At 45.4% G+C, this 16,571-nt stretch overlaps 1 protein-coding gene across 4 annotated transcripts in view; it reads left to right on the top strand.

Annotated features, from left to right (window-relative positions):
- The window catches only part of GNAQ (G protein subunit alpha q), a 349,957-nt gene that overhangs the window by 25,445 nt on the left and 307,941 nt on the right, over positions 1 to 16,571 (top strand). The window contains exon 1 of one of the 4 annotated variants that reach the window (XM_042911853.1): positions 11,123 to 11,425. The exons of 2 other annotated variants lie outside the window; for them this stretch is intronic. In XM_042911853.1, coding sequence (XP_042767787.1) covers positions 11,290 to 11,425 — 136 coding nt within the window. In that variant the 5' untranslated portion in view covers positions 11,123 to 11,289. Of the gene's footprint in view, positions 1 to 11,122; positions 11,426 to 11,755; positions 12,298 to 16,571 lie in introns of those variants that run through there. One more of the 4 variants, XM_042911851.1, reaches the window with a different exon arrangement.

The following is a 16,571-nucleotide window of genomic DNA, read 5'->3' as shown; positions in this document are numbered from 1 at the left end:
ATGCATGAATGGAGTTATTTGAACTGTGAGCTTAGGTAGCTGTAATCCTTGGACGCTGTATCATAATGAACTGCCTGGGATAGAACCTCGTGCAGGCGATCTTGTCAGGCCTTAGCAGGCAAACTAGCATGACCTGCTCCTCTTCCTGCCCACCCTCATCCTGTTACCCTGACATTGTGCCCTGCCGACCCAGTCCTAAGACACGCCACGAGTAGTCCCCGTAGTCAGGTCAAAGAGTGCGAGGGTAAGTCACGTACTGACACAACGGCAGTCTTCGTAAGACCTGTCTGGTTCACAAAGTTGACAAACGTGGCCTGAGAACAAATAAAATTAAAATCTTTTGAATGTGATGCATCGGGGAGACACAAGTTATTTTCCTGCCATTTTACCAACGTTCCACCTTCCAAGTAGGGCACCAATCCCCCCGTGGATCAGCCTGGCAGTGATGTATTCCTTATGGAGAGGAGAAGAGAACGGTTCTGGAATCCTCAGATAACCTTTCTGTTTCTATCCCTGCTGTGAAGAAGCTTAGAATCTGCAGTCCTCGAGTTGTAGTTAGTGGATTTGGCAGGCTCGCGTCCATCCCCACAGAAAGACGTATACTGAAATAAATACCTTGAGGACAATGACATGGCTCAGGTGGCATTTCAGAGCCAACAACAGGCATCTGAGCAATCTGCCATCTCACTGACATTGCACCACGTGCTTGAGTTCTCCAGGCAGGCCCAACTAAAAAATCTTGCAAGGCGCGTGCTTTAGGTAAATCCCAACCATAAGCGAGGTGTGTTTGAGTGATTCCAGACCTTCAGATATTGATCGCTTGGCTGGAAATAGAGTCCAAAACACATGGTGTGTGATGACTTTAAAAAGATTTAAGCATGAATGGTTTGAAAGGGTTCCTGTGAAATTGCTCTACCCTTACTTCATCTGGCTCTTGGTTTTTAAAATCAGTTGAACTGTACTGTATTTGGAGATTTCCCCTGGAAGTACTGTAGCAAAAGAGTAGCATGTAGCCTATGGCTCAACAAGGTCGATATTAAATAGAGCTTCCTACCTTCCCCAGGAGCGCACTATTTTTCCCCTGAGTAATTGGTAACATCCTTTTCCTGATCCTGAAAGATGTCACTGACTGGAGCCAGTCCTCATGAAGCTGGACAAACGGATTCTTCCCTTGGATTCCCTGGGAATGAAAGGAAGCCTTAGCCAGTAGAATTCTCATTTGCTTGTGGTAAGCTACACCCCTCGATGTGAAGAGTTAAAAGGGTGTTTAGCTTCCTCAGAATGAACTTCTGGAAATACATACAGAACAAACTCTAGATGTATCCAAACTCTCGGTCTGTGGATTTGTGTTAAAAGAAAGCCTGGAATCTTTTGGATGTGCTTCTGAGCAGACTTTTCATGAATTATGGCATTATTAGAACTACCTAAATGAAATGACTTTGAACTTTTAAAACCTTAGCTCTATCTATGTGGCTTATAATTCAGTAAAAAGAGTATTTATGATGATTTGTAGATAGATGCTTAGGTTTGTAAAATCTTTGAAATAATTAAAGGCCCAGAGTAGTTCCTAATAATGAAGAAAGATTACACTTCAAAAGAATCACAAGTATTTTGACCCCAAACCAATTCCATAATTTTTAAATCAGTATTTGTGGTTTTACAAAGATAAGGGAATGAGATTTTTCATACATGTGTATAATATGTATGTATAATATGTATGTATATATGTATGTATATATATGTGTGTGTGTGTGTGTGTGTGTGTGTGTGTGTGTGTGTGTGTGTGTATATGCATGCATGTCCTTTGGACCAAGAATTCGACTCTGTCAAATTTATTCTAGGGATATGGAGATATGCACAAAGATTTATATACAAGGATTGTTCACTGCAGCCTTATTCATAATGATAAAGAATTAAGAAAAAATATAAATGTCTAACAATTCAGTATTATTTGAACAGATTATTATAAATTCATAGAAAGGAACACCAAGATGCTACTAATATCATGTTTGAAATATCTACCAAATGAAAAAAAAATCATGGGAAGAGCATATATTTATAATAAAACTAGCACAACACTGGAAACAAATACCCGTCAATAATGGACTGGGTAAAAAATCGTGGGGAATCTGCAATAGAAACTGTAACGTTAAAAAGAAAAAGGGAGGATATGGGCCCATCTCTGAGATACCTTATAAGTAGGAAAAAGCAAATTACAGAATAGATTGTACAGTATACAACCAGTTTTGTGACTGAAAGATAAAGATGGATAGACATAATTTATCTACACATGTAGATATCTCTGGAAGTCTGTAAAAAAGCTAGTAACACTGGTTGCCTCTGGGGAGGTGAGACGTGATTCGGAGGTAGGAGGGAGACTGCCTCGTGTAAATTTTGTTCGATTTGGGCATTTCCTTCTATGCCTATACAACTTAAAAAATAAAGAAATACCAGTATGTGAACTATAATTTAAATTTGTAAACAATTTCACGTCTGTCCATCTGAATAGAAAAGACTCAAATCCAAACAAGAAAATGTAAATGAGAGTTATCTTTGTGCGGTAGGATTATGGGTAATACTCATTTTCTTCTGTGTTTTCCTGTATTTTTTGAGGATTCTCCCTGCCCCCCCACCCCCCACCCTGCCCCGCCCATGACAACACTGATACAAATTTAAGAAAATAATGAGGGGAAAAAGGCAATGAATGAAAACTGTCTACAGGTCTAATAGGATAGTGAGTGGGGGAAAGGGGCCAGCTTGGTTCTCATGAGCACTGAGGCTGGTATCTCTCAGCTCCTGTGAGGCCGGACTGGGCTTCTCAGCTGAAGCAGGTAATTACGGCTGCATTATCTTTCCACCGGCTGAGGCCTGCATGTGAGTAATTAGTTTTATTGCTATAGTTTAAGTTGTTAGCAATCTTGCCTGCATGTTGGAATACCTGGGGGCATAAAAGAATACTAAAAACATGCTAGGCCCCCGCCCCAGACCGATCAAACCCAAATACCTGGGGTGAGAATCTGGCATCCAGTAATCTTCCCCAGGTGATTCAAATGTGCAGTCCGGGCTCAGAACCCTGCTTTAACCTGGGGCTTTGATCTGGTTGAAAATGCAAATACTCCTACGAGTGTGCTGTGATTTCTTATCAGTAGGTTTCGGGCCTTCCTGGGAAAAGATAAAATAGTAAGTGAACCACTGATCTTTTCCAAAAAGATGAGGCCCAATTCTGAGGCCAGGAGAGCTGGAGACCAAATATAACTTCCCCCAGGACTCGTTCAGTTTAAAGGAGGAGGACCTCGGGAAAAGAAATTGAGAGTGAGAATGCCCAAGTGCTGGTTCGGCTTTTTGCACTTCCTAGCTGCAGACCCTGGATCAATGCATAGACCGTCTAAGTAGGACCTTGCTGTACAATGTGTGCAACTCAGCTCAGGGTCTTTGAAAATAGCCTGAGGGAAGAGGAAAGCAGAAGTGTGGGCATTCCGTGCCACCCCCTCCCCTAATCAGAACATCTGTAGATTTGCCCTTTTGTAGGTTAGTTTTCTGGTAGCTTTAGTTTTAACAAATGATTCCCTAGGGGCACCTGGGTGGCTCAGTCGGTTAAGCATCCAACTTCTGCTCAAGTCATGATCTCTGGGTTCCTGGGTTCAAGCCCTGCCTGGGGCTCTGTGTTGACAGCTCAGAGCCTGGAGCCTGTTTCAGGTTCTATCTCCATCTCTCTCCCTACCCCTCCCCGCCTGCACTCTCTCAAAAATGAACAAACGTTAAAAAAAAAATTTTTTTTTTTTAAATGAAATTCCCTAGGCCACATGGGTTTTTAGAGGCCTTTATTACTATTTAATGTAAGCCAGGGAGTGAGCCTAGAATATGTGATATTTTCTGCATTTTTCTCATATTTTGGGGGGTTTGATTTTCCCGGTACATGGGTACTTGAAGAGGCTGTGGAAACTTCTGCTGCTTTCGTTTGGACAATCAATGGCTTTCAACCCAGTTCTTTTGTTCTCATTCCACAGGCAGAAATCATGTGTATTTTTGAGATGTAAAAAGAATAGATAATCCTCCACAGCTCATTCCCTCCCTAGAATGACGAATTTTCCATGTGTTTGCCAATGCATGTACCACCTTCACATCAGGGCCAGGATAGGATAAGACAAATTAGGCATTTGCCTTGGCTGCAAAATTTGAGAGCACCAAAAATCTCAGTAATCAGGATAAATAATGTTTTGAGACAGTATTTTTAAAAATTAATGCAAAAATCCATGATGAGCAAATTATCAGAATTTTATTTTATTATTTAATTTTTTTTGGTTTGTTTATTTGAGAGAGAGTGAGCAGGGGAGGGGCAGAGAGAGAGAGAGGGAGACAGAGAATCCCAAGCAGGCTCAGAGCCTTATGTGGGGCTTGAACCCATGAACTGTGAAATCATGACCTGAGCTGAAACCAAGAGTCGGATGCTTAATTGACTGAGCTACCCGGGTGCCCCTTATCAGAATTTTAAATAAAGGGAGGATCACTAACACTTGTGTACCAAGACATATTAAAATCTAAGGCAAAAAAAAAAAAAAAATTGTGCTCACTCACCTTCCCTTATTCTAGGCTCTACTCCATATTGCCCAAAGTGCTCACCCCAAGTCTGGGGCTTAAGAATTTGGAAGGGACCTTTGGAAATTTTTGCAGCTCAAATAGATCTGAGTTGGTTTAAGAGTTAGGAAAGGAAAGAGGAAAAAAAAAAATAAAATGAGAAAGATAACCTTTAAAAAAATTTTTTTTAACGTTTATTTATTTTTGAGACAGAGAGAGACAGAGCATGAACGGGGGAGGGGCAGAGAGAGAGGGAGACACAGAATGGGAAGCAGGCTCCCGGCTCTGAGCCATCAGCCCAGAGCCCGACGCGGGGCTCGAACTCACGGACCGTGAGATCGTGACCTGAGCTGAAGTCGGACGCCCAACCGACTGCGCCACCCAGGCGCCCCGAGAAAGATAACCTTTATATCTTAAGTTTGTGGTCAGGAAGAAATATTTTGTATTCCTATTCAAAATTGAAAAGCTGTTAGCTTTCTTATCTCTTGATAAAATCAGAATGGCAGCTTGAAAAATTGACAAGGATAGTAACTAAGAGGTTAATATCAGGTCCATTTCAATCACTGAGAAGTCAGCACAACAGACACTTTAATGACTTGTGAATTTTTCATCAACATGTGCCGTATTTCATTAATGTATCACACACTGAGCAGTTAACAACTTTGACTATATATCGTGTCGTGGTCTCCAATATATAACATACACAGTACTTGAATTCATGTCAGGAATATCAGCTTTCCTACAAGGTTGATTTGAGTGAATTAATACATGTTTCCATCTGGGTTTTGAACAAGAGTGTTCCATCTCCAGCTTTCTTGATATCCGAGCGATGGCTAATTTTTCTTGGTGAACTCACTTGAGGCAAGATTTGGATGCACAGGGCCAAGGAACATTTTACAGAGGGAGCCAAGCTTTGGTGGGTACCATCTGGCTAAGAAAAAAATAAAGAAAAGAGGCAGGCTGCCATGTGGGCAGTATGTGGCCTCTTTGATTGGATGATCTCTTTTTCATTCACTGAATGAATGTTTATTAAGCATCTGGTAATAGCCCTGGCACTGCGTTGGGTGCTGGACTCAGGAGTGAGCAGGACAGACAGAAATCGCTGCCCTTACTGAAACTTACATGAGAAATCGTCAAAGGAGATAAATGTAATAGAATAAATGATTATTTGATTTAGAAGCATAGAAACCAAGAGTGGAAAGAAACCAATTGCCTAGATCAACTACCTAATTAAGTTCTAAATCCAATATTCGTCCCGCTAACTGCATTTGGGAGCCCACCTGGAATGCCCACGGATACAGCCTGTTACTAAATGGGGAGGAGAAACTGGTCCAGGTTATACGGCAATGGGGAGTAAATCAGGTGATGGGAATGGTTGTCATCTGGGAATAGAGGCCTGGGATTGCTGGCTCTTGACCAGGAACTGAAATCCAGATTTCTGCATGAATCTCTTGATGTTTAAGTTCTGGAAGCTAACTCAAAATTTTCAATGGCACCATTATGTCAAAAGCAACACTTGGTCAGGTCAAAGACCGCCAGTGTGCTCTCTTGGTCTTAGCGGGGCATTCAGTCATTCGTTCATTCATTCATCAAACATTAGTAAACGGCTTCTCTGGTGTACCCAGCTTAAGAATAGCTGCCATCTGGCCAGCCTTTCAGAGCCTTCCAGTCTCTTGGGACTTGATGGCCTTTCCACTGTGAGGTACAGCGCTTGCTTTGATGATGCTAACCTGGGATAAGCACAGAATGGATATGTTTGAGTACTAAGAGGAGATCACTTGGAAGCATTTATAAGGGTGGTGATGGAAGGAAGTACTTGGCTTCATCTAGAATATCTGTGTGGTGGCTCTGAAGTGTGGGTATTTTCTCTTTCAGAAGGAGATACTGTTTCATGCCTGGTTTTTCATCTTCAACATGTTGGCCCTGAAACCCTTTCTTTCAACAAAGAATCATCCTCTTTCTGCTGTTTTGAAAATTTCCCTCTAGGTGGCGCCATTTGCAGGTCTCTGAGTCTCCCTGGGCCTGCTTGCTAGCCTTCCCAGGAGCAAGGCTACTTTATTCCTTGGCTAGACAGCTGTGCCAGCAAGCTCTGCCCGGAACAGCTCTTTCCCAGCTCTTGTCGGATCTGCAATGGTTCAGGCCGACTTCTAATCGGTCTTTCAGGTGACCATCATCGTGTGTCTACCCATACTCTTTTGGGTTGGTTTGAATAACTGCTCCTTCTTCTGAACTCCTCTGGCAGTCCATTCTCTCTGCTGTAGGTTAGCAGTGAGAGCTTCTCATTTTGCATTGCTGTTTATTCTTTTATGCATGTGGACTGTCTGCCCAAACAGATTATTAAGGCTTTAAGGGCTTTGTATGCCTCAGGCATCTGGCATAATGCACTGCCTGGGACAGGCAGTCTTGCAGTGTGTTTGTTGTTGACGTAGGTTCTCCTATTCTTTTGTTTATTCATCACTTAACTGAGTATCTCTTCCAGGCTGGGCACTCTTTAGGGTGCCCTGAAAGCAGTTGAGACTGAGAGATGACAGATAGAGACAGGGCACTGGGAGAGGAGGCTGAGGTAGAGAAACAGATAATTACGGCGGTGCAGGGTGTGCTATGAAGCAGCCATGCTAAGTGACTCTGGGAACAGGAGCGATGCAGGCTTCTTCCTCCCCAGGAGCTCCTTTTACATGAGTTCAGCCTTTCATTCTCTTATTCTGGGATCACTCCCGGAAACTGAACTATGCCTTTGACTGAAGTACGCCTTTGACTGTGTTTCTTTTCCAGTCCCTACGGAGGAGGGTAATAGGAACATGGTGCAGCTGTCCATCTCAGGATGCCATGGAAAAGGTGACAGTCTTCCCATTTCCCTCTGGCATTCTATGCTCTGAGGGCTGTGTGGTTTGCTTTTCAGTCATGTACTCATTGCCGTTCAATTCTCAGAATGGCTTATCATCTCATTGTCTGTTTGGGGGTGATTTGGAAATGCTGACTCAAGTGATGTAGACACGTATTTATTGAAAGCCTGTTCATTCTTTAAGATGCATCCAAATATCCCCTTTTGTATGAAGTCTCCTCTAGTTCCCCCTACCAGAATGAATTATTTCTGCCTTTTTATGCCTTTACTATTGTTACGTCTATTCCGGTTTTAATACAAACTGATTTCACTTTGTCTTTTATTATGGCTGTTCAGAGCCTCATGCCTTAACACTCTAAGCCTAGGGTTGCCTGGGTGGCTTACTCAGTTAAACATCTGACTCTTGACTTTGGTTCAGGTCATGATCTTGTGGTTCATGGGTTGGAGCCCCATGTTGGGCTCTGTGCTGATAGTGTGGAGCCTTCCTGGGATTCTCTATCTCCTGTCTCCCTTGCTCTTGGCCCCTCCCCTGCTCTCTCCCATTCTCTCAAAAATAAATAAACATTAAAAAAACAAAGAGTCTAAGGCCTATTGAGGTCAAGACCATCTCTCACTTCCTGCACTCTCTCCTTATTGACACATAGCAGGCAATGAATACATGTTAACTTAATGAACTGGGGCTTTGGAATATGATACATGTTTAGTTGCATATTTTATTTACTTCTAAAATATGGTTAATAACGTCAAGAGTTTCTACATGGATTTTGTTTGCTTGACTTAGGTTGTATGAATGTTTGTTTGGCAGATGCTTTCCAGATACATATGTAAAGGTTTCTGGATAGATCTGGGGTCTAAATTTGAATTTTCCTGTTTCCTTCTTGTCATCCATACATGGCTTCATCACTGTCAGAGAGTACTGGCTTACTTTCTGATTTCTTTCCAATACGTGAAGAAACATCCTCCTATTGATTGATTTCATCCATTCAAATATCTACTGAGTGCCAAGGATTGTCCCTGATGCTTGGGATCCAGGGGTGAAAAAATGGATTTTGATAGTATCAGATGGTGTAATTCCTTTCATCAAAGAGCATGTCAATTCAGTCAAAATGGATTATCTGATAGATGGATAGTACAGTTTGAGAGACATTGTCAAAAATTTCAGAGGATCCTTGGCTAGGACCCCAGAGACTTGAAGCTTCCTGTCATTTGATTTTTTTGGCATTTAATATCTCTCTGAAACTCATATATATGTATGTTAGAGGATACAAACTTACAATTAAAAATTTTCCTCTGAAGCCATTTAAAATTGCTGCATATTGAATTTCAATCTTTAATTTCATTAGTCACTTAACTTTAAGTTTTAATTTCACAGAAAGTCTAGTGGCTTTAAGTTTATATATTTACTTTGAGAGTGATTGTGTGCACAAGAGTGAGCAAGGGGCAGAGAGAGAGAGGGAGAGAGGGAATCCCAAGCAGGCTCTGCATGTCAGTGCACAGCCTGATGGGCAAGGCTCAGTCTTGTGAATGGTGAGATAAAGACTGGAGTCCAAATCAAGAGTCTGGTACTTAACCAACTGAGCCACCCAGGCACCCCTCTAGTGACATAGGAGTCCACATAAAGGGGGTGAGATTTGTCTTTGCTTTCCTGGCCTATGTGAACTTTAATCATTTTGTAGCCCAGATATTTAGAAAGGGAGCCTACAGTATAGATCTTATGCCTCCGTGACTTGTTTGATCTAAGTCCTGGGGTGTGTGTGTGTGTGTGTGTGTGTGTGCATGTGTGTGTCAAGGGGGTGGAAGTAATGGCACATAAAAGAAGGTAGTTACACACCTGTCACTCAGGAAGCCTTATATGCATTCTTGACCTGTAGCAATGGTACAGTCACGACCTTCCTTTCCACTCTGGATAAGCACGTTGCTCCAGAGACATCTCAGAAAACATGAAATATGAAAAAGGGATTCCTATCATAAAATACAATTTACTCTGGAGACCACAGGTTCCATGAAAGCCGGAAGCAAAGGAGTTCCCCTTTTGCAGCTGTTAGACAAAACAAAACCTGAATGAGCAAGGAGATTTTTTTTTTTTTTTTGCCATTTATCAGTCGACCATCACAACAAAATAAACATTATAAAGTAAACTGCCTCAATTGAAAGTGGAAAACCAAAATACTAGAATGGGATTCTGCTGGGGCAATCTTGTCCCCCCTCCCCCCCTTTTTTCTATTTGATTCTTCCCTTTGCTTCCACATGATTCTGCATTTTCCTGTAAATCGAGCATAATTCAATCTCGGTCTAGAAGGGCAAATTTGATCACTTGGCTGTTAAACATCGTGTGCCTTTTCCAGAAGAGTTTGTAACAAAACAAAACAGAAACAACCTCAATGGCATATAAACTGGAAGCCATCAGGAGGCTCTTGGAAACTTGGACAGCTTCGTTTGCAGCTTAGGATTTAGATGTGTATCTCCCGTAACTTTGTGGACAGTTTCCCTCCCCGCCACCCCCCCCCCCCCCCCCCCCCCCGGGAACCAGTGACAGTTCCTCCTTCCCCAGTCGCACTCCACGACCGAGTGTATCTAAGACCGAATTGGGGTCAGAGGTGACGCGAGATACTTTTGTAACCGAATGGCGTTTTGGAAATAGGAACGGGAAAGAGCCCAGAAGTGGCCGGGAGGCGGCGCGACCGGGAGTGGTGGGGCGCGAGCGCGGACGGTTCGCGGAGCCGGCCCGGGCTGGGGGGCTGGCGGGGCCGCCTCCCGCGAGTCCGCGTTCCTGGGCCGGGGGCCGAGCGGCAGGCAGAGGCCGCCATATTCCTGCTCCACCACGCCCGGGCGGGCAGCGGCAGGTTGGCGGCGGCCCCGACCCGCCCCTCCCCGGGGGGCGGCCGTGACCGCTGAGCCCGCCGGCCCCCACCGGCGCGCGGGAGCGGGAGGCGCCCGCAGAGCCCGAGGGGCCGGCTCAGCCTGGGGAGCGGCGGGCGAGGCGAGAGCCGCACTGGGAGGCGCGCCGCGGCGGCTGCGAGCCCAGGAAAGCCTTCCAGGAGGGGCCGGGCGGCGCCGCCTCCCCGCTCCCCTCCTCCCGCGCCCATCCCCTCCCTCCGCCTCCCCTCCTCCTCCCGCCGCCGCTGCCGCCGCCGCCTCCCTCCCGGATCTGTGCTCCAGTTCAGAGAAAGAAGAAAATGTGTGTGTGTGGCGAGGGGGAGGGCGAGCAGTGAGCAGCCGCTCCGCGCCTGGCAATCGGGGCCGGGGGTGGGCGTCTGGCGGAGGCGGAGCGGAGGCGGAGGCGGCTGAGCGCGCGGCGGGCGAGCCGGCGAGCGGGCTTTGCGCGCGAGCCGGGCGGTGGGCGCGGGCAGGGCCCAGGGCGCCCGGGAGCCGTGTCAAGCGGCAGCGAGGAGCGGGCGCGCCGGGCGCGGGGAGCCGTCGGCGGCCGCTCGCTGCGGGGACGCCCCGGTGGATGTGCTCTCGCCGCCGGGCGCAGGGCTTAGGGGAGCCTCGGCGGCGGCGGCGGCGGCGGCGCGGGGGGCTAGGCGGGCCGCCCGTTCCCGGGGAAGGAGGCGCGGGCGTCTGAGCGAGGCCGGGCGCGGCGGCCTTCCCTCGCGCGCCCCCCGAGCCAGCGCCCCCGGCCGCCTCCCGCGCCCGCCTCGCTCCTCCCGGCGGCCCGAGCCGCCCGCTCCCGCCGCGCCCCCGGCCCACCTGGTGGCCCCGGCCCTGGCCGCGGCCCCCGCGGCCGTTCCCCGAGCTCGTCCCGGACGCGCGCCCGGGCGGCGGGGGCTCGGCGGCCACCGCTGCCTCGGGGGAGCGAGGGCGGGAGGGTGTGTGTGCGCGCGTGTGAGCAGGGGGTGCCGGCGGGGCTGCAGCGGAGGCACTTTGGAAGAATGACTCTGGAGTCCATCATGGCGTGCTGCCTGAGCGAGGAGGCCAAGGAAGCCCGGCGGATCAACGACGAGATCGAGCGGCAGCTCCGCAGGGACAAGCGGGACGCCCGCCGGGAGCTCAAGCTGCTGCTGCTCGGTGAGTACAGCCCGGGGCCGGCTGCCTCGGGCCCTCCCGCCGGGCCTCCGCGGCCCCCGCCCGCCGCCCCCGGCCCCCCGGGTCCGCTGCCCTCCGCGGCCCCCGCCCCCGGGCGCCCGCGGCTCGCCCGGACCCTCGGCGGGCGCGTCCCCGGCCACTACCTGCACCCGCGCGGGCGCGCGCGCAGCACATTCACACACGCGCGCGCGCGCACACACATACAGACGCGCGCGCGCGCACACACACACACGCACACACACACACACACACACACACACACACACGCACACGCACGCGCGCAAGCACACACGCGCAGAGGGGTCGGGGCTGCTCCGTCCCGGGCCTCGGCGTGTGCCCCTTGGTATTCCTGAGGGCTGTGCCTCCCGGGAGCGCGTTTCTATGCTGTGCATCTTCTAAATGGCAAATCCCTTCGGGGGAAGAGGTGCGGGGGTGGGAAGGTGGGCAGCGGGGTCGAACTTCCAGTGTCTTTGCTTTGGCGCCCCGTGCCGGAGAGGGGAACTGTGGTGTGTGTGTGTGTGTGTGTGTGTGTGCGCGCGTGCATGCATGTGGCCCGAGGGTGGCGATCCGAGCCGGGGCACACTGGGGGACTGCCTGCGGTAGGGTTGCCTGTGTGCATCCATTTCCAGTGGTGGGGGTCTGGGGGAGTGGTGGTCAGACTCGCGACTGGATTGTCCATGGAGTGATGATGAGGGAGCCTAGTGGTTGGCTCTCTAAAGAAAGGGAGTTTATGTATTTCGGGGGGGGGCGGGCAGGCAAGCTCAAATGTGTCACACAAGTGCTGCTGCTCTCTAGCCACCAGACCACCGAAAGGAGGGATCCAGAAGAGTTTCTTGACCAGTGGATGGTGACAGGTTTGTTTTTCGTCAGCACCATTTCTTCCAGTAAAAAAAGGAGGGATACGGAGGGTTGTGCTGTGTGGTTGTTGACAGCGACGGGTTTCTTTTGTTTAATGAGGCAACCCAGATGCAGGCCTGAATTCACAATAGTTACTACTGAAAACCAGTGCAGCCTCTCAGTTACTCTCCCGGAAACAAATAGAAACCTTTTGTTTAAAACGGACAGCATTTTAATATCTTTGGGATCTAGGCTAGAAGGAAAACGGGAAGTGTACAGCAAAAATTTCCCTTCAGTCTCTAAAACAAACAAACAAACAAACAAACCCAACAACAACCCAACGTTCTGTCTTCACACAAAGTTATCAAGAAAATGCCATTTCTCAAAGAGGAATTCTATTGATTATTATCTTTTAGAGACTGTTCAGAATCAAGGATCAGGGTGCACATAGGAGCCAGCGTGACCTAACTCTGAGCTATGGTGGTAGGAAGAATAAACAGCTTTGCAGTAACAGGCCTGAAAAATGCCTGCACTTGTGTTCAAGATATTTGCGTGTATAATACATGTTCCTCAGACAGGTCTGGAAGAAAGAAAAATTGTGTTGTCAATTCAGATTGAAGAAGCATGCGTTTTCTTTCTTGAGCATTCCATCTCCTGGTTCAAGGAACCAGTTGCCTTTGGGACTGAACTGCTTGGGTACTGGATCACTTACAAGAGGGAACAAAATATAATCATTACAGACAGTTACAAATGGTTAATTTACATGTCATGCTTTATGTCTTGAAACCAGATTAGATAAATGTATACTTGTTTGTAAAGAACAGAAGGCAGAGCATTGGATAAAAGAGGTGGGCTTTAGGGAATGAAGCCAGGGGAGTGGAAAACTGCATTTGGAATATTAAGATTAAAAAAAATGTTTTTTTTTCTTCTCATTTTGGGCTACTTCTAATGGCTGAATAATGTGTGATTGAATATGTTGCAAAAGCTCAAGATTGGGAAAAATAGGGGAAGAGAAATACACATAGAGTGTACAAGTGCACGATTAAGGGAAAAAGCATGTGTTTTAGAGAGACTTCAGAATGGATTTTCTTTTGCCCTGTTTACAGTCTTTGTTTATGTTTAGCTGTGAATACAGCATTTGAGATCTCTCAAGCCATCCCTATTTCCTGAAATGTGACAGCTCTAGGTGCCAGCAGCTGGAATTAGAACGCAGGGGGTTTGTCTGTTGGAAGGCCTAGGTTAGAATATCTAGGAGGAAGACTTTGAGGGAAATACACATATACGGACATAATTACATACTGTGTATTGAAATAACATATGATGTTTTAAAAATGCACTTGGAGATAATTTTATGAGAAAAAAATTAACAGTTTTCCTATTAAAGTGGTAGTAATGGGGAACTCGGTCTCTTTTTAGATATTTGAGTAGGATTTAATACAGCCTTGTGCCAGCCCCCAAGTATGGCCTATCAGAAGGAGTGGAAAATCTGACATTAATTTAGCACCTACATTCATTAGTAACATTCAAAAATTGTACAACTTTTTGTTAGGAACATGATCCCTAGGCATCACATACTATTTCTTACAGCTTTGTGATCTAGATATGTTGCTTTTGTAGCGGAAGGAGTGTGATACCTACACTATTTCTACAGTAAATACTCTCTCCTAAATGTAGGGGTGTGTGTATGTGTGTGTGTTGTGTGTGTGGGCTTCTGATTTCACAGTTTTTTGAGTCCAGGAGGAAGATAATGGTTGACTTGAACCAGATATCTGGGAGGGCTTCTGTTTGAGGAGCTGTTCTTGGATCAGCTGCTTCGATGAGTTCACTGAAGCTTCCTTTTCCTACCTGTGCAAAGGAGGCTATGGGTTTTATCCTTACACAGTTTAAAGATTTACTGATGTTTTAACTACCTTATTTAAATCGAGGGTTCATTCTTATATTTAAGTGACATTCAGTATAAGGTTATTGTCAAAGTAAATTTTAGTTTAAGACATGACACCATTTTAGTGGAAATGGATTTATTTGGCAGGTGATCTTTGCATTGTTCACATAATTATTTTATGTGTTAGCATAAAGAATTAGAAAGGGAACTGCCTAGATGAAAGTATAGCAGTAAAATTGGAATCGTTTTTGATACTTACACAGCAATTATGACAATGTATTTTCCAATTCTGTACTAATATATTTTGGTTTTTTATTCTTTTTTAAATGAACTCAGAAACTTACCACCATAAAACACCATATTTAGTTCTGAATTGTTGTTTTCTTTACCATATTCTTTCTCTGAATTTATTTAAATAAGTATTTTCCTTGCCAGCTCAAAGAAAAGTTGCATATATACGTATATATGTAAGAGAACATTTTAACTTGGTTGAAGTTTTATGTGCTTTGTAGGTATAAAGTATATTGTATTTCCTCTAATTGATCAATCTTAATACTAACTAAATATTTATTTAAATAAATTTTTGTAACGTTTATTTATTTTTGAGAGACAGAGAACAAGCAGGGGAGGGGCAGAGAGAGAGGGAGACTCAGAATCTGAAGCAGGCTCCAGGCTCTGAGCTGTGAGCATAGACCCTAATGAGAGGCTCGAACACATGAACTGTGAGATCATGACCTGAGCCAAAGTTGGATGCTTTGGTGTGCCCAACTGAGCTACCCAGGCTCCCCTAAATATTTCTATTTGTAGTACATAGGTCACACTATTGAATATTAATGTGTCTTTAAGTCTGTGTATAACAAATGGCTTTGAATCCCTGCATTCAGTCACAGATATTCATGCAGAAAATTTTTTTAGTTCCTTGAAAATATCTTTTCCCTCTTAAATCTGTTCTTACTTTACATGTTTTTAAAATCTTTACTCTTTAGATCTTAATCATCAAATGGGAAGATTTAGCAAACCTTTTTAATTGATTGAGTTCCACCTATTGAAAATAGGCAGAGTTTAGGCCAGTCTTACATGGAAGAATGTATGTTCTTTATCTTCTAACTGAATTACATATATGATTGTAGATTTTCTTCCTCTTCTAGGCCAGTAGCTTATGAGGTTAGGGATTGTGTCTGTACTGCTCACTGTGATAGTCCAACTTCTAGCACAATACCTAACTCACAGAATGCTCTCAATAAATGTTTGTTGAGTGAGTACATTTATTTATGACCCCCCACCCCCCGACAAATTAGGAGCATAAAGTAATGAATAAATAATGGAAACACAGGGATATGTAATGCTTTTAATCTGTGGCAGATAAAATCATGATCTTTAAAAAATTGAATGTAACTCTTTGAGCCTGTTGGATGTAAGTGCATTCCAGGATAGAAAGTGTTAATGTAAGTTGTTACATCACACATTGAACCAGTGTATTACAGTTCTGTGCTGGATGAATTTGGGAATGGTAACAGTCATGCTTAAAGTATGAAAGTTTAAAAGAAAAAAAAAGAAACCATTCGATATCTTGCTTACTTTTTATCGTGTAGAAGCTGTCATCTTCTGGTCATACACTTTCTCCATGATATACTCAACAGAGTGAATTTTAAATTCTCCAGCATACAGGTGGCAGTTGCACAGATTTTTATGATTTATCTGTACAGTTAAATGAGAACCACAATGATTAAATACAGAGTTTTAAGAGTTGCAGATGGAGGGCGCCTGGGGGGCTCAGTGGGTTAAGCATCTGACTCTTGATTTCGGCTCAGGTCATAATCTTACAGTTTATGTGTTCAAGCCCCATGTCAGGCTCTGTGCTGACAGTGTGGAGCCTGCTAGGGACTTTCTCTCTCTCTCTCTCTGTCTCTGTCTCTCTGCGCCCCTCCCCCATGCACTTGTGCTCTCTCAGAAAATCAATAAAGTTAAAAAGATGGACAAACATGAAAAAAATTAAAAAAGAATGGCAGATGGAATATTTTTAATTGAGAGGTATATATTTGTACTGAAAACTGTGCAGTTACAGAGCAAGAAGGCTGGGAATTGCCTGGCAGATTGTGGCTGTGGATAAAAGCGCCTGCCCCACGACCGCTCTGTAGAGTTCACTGGAGAAGAATGGGGATGTTGATGGTCTGAGTTAACCTAGAAGTTAGTGGCTGTCTAGGACGGCCCTTCAGAACCAGGGAAGGCAAGGATCCCTGTGCGCAGCCCTAACGACAGCATCTCCCTGGAAATACCAAACGATGGTGTTCATGAGGCTGCTTTAAAACCAACCAGTTTTATTTTTGTTACTCTTTTGGCTTCCAAGTGTTAAATATGTTTCTAAATGTCAGGATTTATTTGGATGCATTTCCTCTTTTTCTTTTCTGG

The sequence above is a fragment of the Panthera leo genome, chromosome D4, assembly GCF_018350215.1.
Source record: "Panthera leo isolate Ple1 chromosome D4, P.leo_Ple1_pat1.1, whole genome shotgun sequence".
NCBI classification, from domain to species: domain Eukaryota; kingdom Metazoa; phylum Chordata; class Mammalia; order Carnivora; family Felidae; genus Panthera; species Panthera leo.
Note: the sequence above shows the minus strand (reverse complement) of the source record. Positions and strands in the feature narration are given on the sequence as shown.